We start from the raw sequence: 7,347 nt of genomic DNA on the forward strand, positions 1-7,347 counted from the left end.
AGTCAGTTGTCAGCCCGTAGAAAATCCAACATCCAATACTTTACTGGAGGGTTCATATTTAATGCCACACATCAGAATACTTGAGATTTAAAGATACCTCTAATGGAAAATATCTTTAAAAGTAAAACAAAGGAACGTAACTCAAAAAATAGGTCATACTTAAGATTTTTAACCATTTTCTTTCCAAGTGCAGTTCATTACTATTGTTGAGAATATTTTTCTTTTGCCTTTTGAGTGCATATTGAAAAAAATTTCCTTTAAGCTGCATCCACAATTTGTCAAGAAAAAAAAGTTTAAAATCTGAAGAAAAAAAAAAAAAGGCAGTGACAACGGTCAAACTGGTGTGATATATGGATTGCGTGTTTGTGTCCATAGCGGTTGTAGACTTGTTAGCAGTATTGCAGTTGCAGGGAGCAGATGGTACAACACCACCACAGAATGCCACTGAACTGAACCAACACAGAGACATCAGATAGGTCAAACTATGCGACCACATGCCCAAAACATTGCAAAAGCAGATCCCGCTTTACAGGTTCAACCGCTTCCCACACTACAAATTATATTGGAAACAATATATGCAACACACATTGTTAAAAACTATAAAAAGAAATAAAAGATGGTAATTCCCAAACAAGAAGACAATAAAATGTGATTATATGTCTCATGATGACCCTCCGTTTGTTATTCCTTAAATTATTTCACCTTTTTTTATTCACCAAACAAGACAAACAGAAAGATGTTACTCAACTAAACACTAGGCAGAGTCGTACACATGGCATTGGTAGCTTGTATCCGTCAACATCGTTCAGTATCATTTGAGGCAGCATCATTACTGAGGAAGAAACTTAGAAGCAAAAATATTGCCACGAGTTGTACTGCAAAGACAGTACTCCTTGTTCGAATTTTGCAGCAAAAATCTTCGTATCCACACAATTTCAAAATACTCAGGCTCTACAAACATGTTAATAAAATGACACAAGAATCGGTTCAAAAATTGTCCTCGGGTTCAGACAGGTTCTCAATTCTGTTGAGGCCCACACATCAGAATACAAGCAACGACATGATAGCAGCTTCTTTTCGAGAAAAAAAAGAATCTTATAAATAGGCATAAAATTAAAATAACATTTTGAATAGATAAAACTTGGAAAAGAAGATTGTTCTTTATAAGGAAGAAAGAATAACTTCGGACAAATTTAAAGGATATATGTCACATTCTTCATTTTTATTCAACCGAACGTCGAGCACAAGTTATTTACAGAAGGTTATACATGACATGCAATGCAAGTATAAGACAACACAATCAAATTTTTTTCCTGAAACTGTGATCAAAATAATTGTTGGTTCTCGATAGGAAATATTTATCTGGCCGTGGAGCGAGATGATCGGCTACTTGGACTTGTGCGATTACCCCTAAATAGCGCCTCCAGGTGCTGGATGCATCCAGCAGCTCCAATCTGTGTATCATAACAAAGAAAATATCAAACCTCTTCTAAAAATAAGGAATGACAGAGTTATCGTGGTTAAATAACGATATCGAACAATATCCACACTTTTGATGAGGGTATTCCACTAGTGAGATGGGTAAAAAACAGTGAGATATCTATTAAGAAATGCATCCTGTTATCTTTTTTAATGATAAATGTGGCACGAATTCCAAGAAAAGACCGTAGACTATTGGAATCATACGACGGAACCAACTCCAAAAAGATTATGGACCAAAAATAAATTCTCCAGAATGGATATCCCTTAGGATGGAAAAAGGAAACGAGCAGCCAAATACTATAAGTCATCTTTTGGAGTATTGTGAAATGTAACTCGTGAATGAACATGGACGCGACATAGAGCTATAAAGCTCTTGCACTACTCTTTTTCAATCAACAAAAAATTAAAAAAGAAAAATCATCTAAATTTACTTTAAAATTCGTAATCTAGTTTGGTGTCTCACAAATTACTATTATGTCAAAATTATACTACCACAACTAGGTCTAAAGTTGATCAAATAAATGTCCGCACAAAAAAGGGGTACCTTCCAGCGCCTCTTTTGTACAAAATGGCTGTTTATGTCTTCCAATCTGTCAATTATTTGCCTAAATGTTGGCCTTCTGTGTGGTTTTTCATCCCAGCATTCCTCAATTAACCTATGGACAAATCAGATTTCCTGAATGTAAAAAACTTATTCTTTTATCCTCCTACTAGACATTCAAATCTGCTGCCAATAAAATTTATTTAAAATCCTCACTGTTTAAGTCCATAAGCGTAAAGCTTTGGCAACGCTCTAAATGGTGGGCGCTCATTTTCAACATACGCTTTAGGAACTTCGTTTTCTGGTTTTTCATAGAACGGTGGACAACCTTCAATCATCTACAGGAACAGAAAACCATACAAGTTCTGGTCAGTATTTTGCTGGGCATCTCTACAAAACAATCCACTGTTTGTTGTCATTTATATTCTAGATTACAAATTGCCCATGATCCACAAATAAAACAATTCTGAAGTTTATCAGCAAAACAGTTGGAGAAAATGAACATTTAGCATGCACATAAAAATTACAAGAACCAAGCATATAGGTACAACAGCAAACTATGAGGCATGGCATCTTACCAAGATGATCATGAATATATAAATATATACTTAACTTTTATATTTTGACCCATCAATCTGTGGATAGCTCAAATCCCTAGAACTTTACTTGTCTGTTAGATCAACCTTAAAATAGGCAATAAAACATTGCATATCACGATTATATATTATAGACATATCTTGAGGAAGATCTGAGGGCCAAAATAGGCAGAGCTCAAGAGTCACGAGTGCTAGAGCTGTCCATAGATTCACCCATAGTATACTTGATAAAAAAAATCTTATGTATACTTGATAAGCGGAAGAGGTCTTGTGCGTAAAATATACCACCAAATATTTTAAAATTTAATATGCCATAACAACACTGAAGGAATTTGAATGATGAAAACAACATAGGATGCACAGCAACAAAATGATACACCTCTAAAAGCATTATTTTCCAGGACTTGACTTTTTTTTACTAAAGTGAATAACAGAATTATATATGTAATAATATTCCTGTTCTGACAAGGGATGCTTCCTGCTTTCATTTTCAGCGTTCTAAAAGTTTTAGGTGCTGGGATAAAAGGAATTATCACCAAGGACAGAGAGTATTGAATTAACATGTACAATTTGGTCAAATACCACAACATTATTCATCAAGCATTAATTCATCAAACAGTTTTTATATAGTATTAATTGATTTGCAATTTCAGGGTTTAAAAGTCTTGTTTCAAAGGTAAGCAATAATGATTTTACCTCCTGTAATATCAGAGCAAAAGAAAACACATCCACTTTTGTGTCGTATTCCTCATTTCTATATACTTCCGGTGCAACATATCGCCCTGTTAAAGTTATAAAAAAAAATCATCAATTGAAACCACAAAAATCAGAACCACACACAATAGGATAAAAACGAATTGAATTGAATTAGATACAAAAAAATAGCAATACTTAAAAATTAATTAAATTCAAATTAGTAAAATTGAGCCCCACGTCTTTATTAGTCACTTAGTAAACAGCATTTTTTTTTCTTTTTTTCCTTATTGTGTATGCAACCTATTGCACATTACAGCCCTTGTGAAATATAAGTTTGCAATATTGCTTTTATGTGGAACATGATTAACGACAAATATTACAAGGCTCTCTACTGTAGAACAAAACCTACATGATGTATCCAGGCTTGTCACGGGTTTGTCTTCCTTGACTGTTTTAGCGACTTTAAGCAACTTGCTAACTCCAAAGTCTGCAACTTTCAGATGCCCAGAATCATCCCGCAAAATATTTCTGTTGTCTTACTCAAGTACAATGAAGAAACTTTAAACAGTTTCAACCATTCAAAGAATGAATGAAAAATGCATGTTTCAATTGAAAAATCCATGACACTTCATACACAAGGAGGAAGAATGATAAAATCAACTAGACAGGGTAGGAGTGCGTAAAACATACGAAGGCTCAAGATCTCGGTGTATAATGGCTTCAGGTTTATGTTCGTGCAAATAGTTCATACCCCTGAGAATACAAACATATTGCATTTATTACAAATATTCAAATGCAAATTGTTAATATTGGAGAAAATTTTGCAATATTCAACTCTTCAAAAATAAAATAATCAAGAGAGCTTGTTTCCTTGAGAACAATTGAGAGCATGTGATCCATGCATGATAAGAAAGCTCTTGACTGACCTAGCAATATCAAGTGCAAATTTTACAGCTGTTACTGGTTTTAATGCACCTTTCCGCTTCATGTAGGCACGAAGATCCCCCTGAATAGATGATAGTTCATTCCAAATTGTTAGATGTTACATTTGTAAAAATACAGGGTACCACGTACATAAGTATGGGAGATATCTAACTATATACACTTCTTATTTTTCACTGTTTCACTAAATTGAAGTGGAATCCTCGAATAAAGAGAAACCAAAATCTAAATCAACAGTAATCAATACGGGGTTAAAACAGGTATTCCTTATCATTCCATTAAATCTTTTAGCATAGATATTTGTTACTTCTAGATACAACAGGAACGTATTTGTCAGTCTGGATTTAGTTCCTCTATAGTGAGAAGATAAGTAAAGTAAGAAAGTGAGAATCTATCCATTGTCAACTTCAATTACATTGACTTATAATAAATGGTAGATAATCCCTAACTTTTACACTTTACACATATAGGGACAAATCAATGCAAATAACCCCCGTCAACAATTAATATCAGTCCCAAGGTAAATGTTTATCACATTAAGTTCTTAATTATTATTGATGATTTGTGCACTCCTACATAATATTGGATTTTGAGTAGCCCAACTGAAACTACATTGTCACTTTAAAATAACAAATTTCTAACCATATCGTATTCAGCTCACTGTTATATACGATAACCATTAGCCAAGTAGTCAATATAATTTTTCAAAAACAACATGAGAAAAATAATTATAAGCAAAAACCTTCCTTATGACCAGTGTAGGACCAAAACTAACCTGGGGTAGATATTCTGTGACGATAATCATTGGAGTGCTTTGGGTTACAGCACCTAAAAACTGAACAACATTTGGATGCCTTATTTTCTCAAGCAATGTAAGCTCATCATGAAATGCTCTTCTGATAAACATACACCAACAAACAAAAATTAACTGAGATTAAAAAGTGATAACTGAATAATCAATTGACGTGAATGAGTAGCCAAACCCACACTTTATCATCATCAGCGAACACTTCCTCCCCAAGTGTCTTGACAGCAACCCGAGTTCCACGCCATAATGCAATCCGGAAAGTTCCCTGAAAAATTCAATATAAATTATGAAACATAAAATAAGCTAAAGTGTATGGACTTAAGAAATTATGTCAAAAGGCAGAAGGATATATCCGGTTACAAAACACTATTAACTATAGAGAAGGAAACTTGAAACTTTACCTTTGTTATGCAAACACTATTAGTAAAATCAAGTTCAGAAGGATCAATCTCATACTCTGGGACTTCTCGAGCATTCTCCACATGCATGGGAGTTATCTACAAACGAAAAGAGGTTTGTAATCGCAATGTGATGTCATAAACCAACTACTCTAAAAGGAGTTTAATATCTGTGTACTATCAGCACAGTAAAACTTACTCTGTAAAGCAATAAGAATCTTTAAAGTATTTATTTAAAAGTCAACCAAATAACATTTAGGAGTTTATACAATGCCAGTGCATACACTGATTTCTCTTGAAAAAGCTTGACTGCAAGACCCGTTGGAGCTGAAACTAAATATAATAATCAGACGAGGAATGAAACCTCTAAGAGCGGGATTTTCACTGATATTCTCTCCGACGAAAATCTCCACTATCAAAACCCGATGTCCACATTTTACTATTTAAATTTTCTCAATATGTTGTTGTTTTTTTTATTAAAGATTCGGATTTCACTGAACAGAAATGTCCAAATCCATGCTGAGGCTGTCAACTAAACTCTCGAGACGAATAACAAACGATTTTACCTCTAATATCAAGCAGGAAAGCAAAACAAGAGACTAACCGGAGGTTTTGCACCGTGTTTCTCCAAAAGCTTCACTACGTCGTGGTTTTTATAGTACATTGCATCAGCTAGAGGCTGTTAAACAATCCAATCCAAAAATCAGTGACAGCGTACAAAACGAATAACGAAAGATGACGGCAAGTGAAATTACGGTGCTGCCCCAACGGTCTCGCGGATCAACTTCAGCGCCTCGTCGTAGCAGCAACTCAACAACGTCGGTGCGTCCCTGGCAGGCGGCGACGTGGAGTGCGGTGCGGCCGTCAATGTCGGTGAAATTGACGTCGCTCCCCGCGTCCAGCAGTTCCTCAATCCCGTCCAAGTCTCCTTCGTTGGCCAGATACATCAACCGAACCGTTGGATCCAGCGCCTCCGACACATCGCCTGCGCCGTCGCGCTCCGGCGCTAGAGAGGATTGCCGGCCGAGCGAGAAACGAAGCTGAAGCTTCTTGGCTTCCATTGCGGCGGCGAGGGTTTTAGGAGAGAGAGAAAATGTAATTGTGGTATGAGAATGTGTTGGATTCAACGTCGATAAGAATAAGAATGTGAATATGAATGAAAAAGGAAATGTGATTCGGGTTTTGATATTTTTGAAGAGAGGATTGCTATTGGATCGGATTCTTTGTAATTCAAATCTTGACGTCACTGCCTTTCTACACACTCCACCAAGTGACTGTGGAAGAAACAGTGTCGGTTTTCTGTGATAATCTCGACCAGGCTTATCCTTAAAAAAAATTAAAAAATATATATATACATATATATAGTTAAGTAATTAATAGATAATTTTAGGTAATAATTAGTGAGAAATAAAGCCTGGATTTTAATATTTTTAAAAATTAGTTATTGACCGTATCTTTATAGGATTGCTTTGAACAGCTATTTCTGGTATTCGATAAAAGCTTGCCTGGTAAAGTTGACTTTCTAATTAAATTTATTTCTGGCATTAAAGACGTGCTAGACAGGAACTGAACCTTCAATATAAAACGCGTAGGTCGTGTATAATAAAAAAAACTACTTACAAAAAGTAAGCTTCTGACTAATTCATGGTTAATAACTCATAAAATACGAGTTTAGATAACTGTGCGATTTTTTATATGCAGCTACAATTACAGCAGCAATTATTTTGAGTATTTGTGATCGATGTACGTTTACTAAAGCAGTTCCTTTAGTAGCTTGTGTCTCAAACCTGCTTTCACAAGTGATGAGATAGAATTCCAATTTGGCAATAAATTTTATGAGCTCATCCTAAAGTGCGAAAAAAAAATTAAATGTACTTTTAACAT

General features: G+C 35.0%; 1 protein-coding gene across 1 annotated transcript; it reads right to left on the reverse strand.

The window, feature by feature from the left end:
- Nucleotides 1-610: 610 nt before the first annotated feature.
- On the reverse strand, nt 611-6,750 carry LOC114194666 (integrin-linked protein kinase 1). Its single transcript, XM_028085026.1, has 12 exons — nt 6,219-6,750; nt 6,068-6,142; nt 5,467-5,562; nt 5,245-5,330; nt 5,033-5,153; nt 4,242-4,321; nt 4,006-4,068; nt 3,725-3,843; nt 3,316-3,401; nt 2,240-2,361; nt 2,027-2,138; nt 611-1,454 (listed from the first exon to the last, which is right to left on the reverse strand). The coding sequence occupies exons 1-12, from the start codon at nt 6,522-6,524 to the stop codon at nt 1,359-1,361; spliced, it is 1,362 nt and encodes a 453-aa protein (XP_027940827.1). The 5' UTR covers nt 6,525-6,750; the 3' UTR covers nt 611-1,358.
- Nucleotides 6,751-7,347: the final 597 nt, after the last annotated feature.

Source organism: Vigna unguiculata, chromosome 8 (assembly GCF_004118075.2).
Source record: "Vigna unguiculata cultivar IT97K-499-35 chromosome 8, ASM411807v1, whole genome shotgun sequence".
Lineage (NCBI taxonomy): Eukaryota > Viridiplantae > Streptophyta > Magnoliopsida > Fabales > Fabaceae > Vigna > Vigna unguiculata.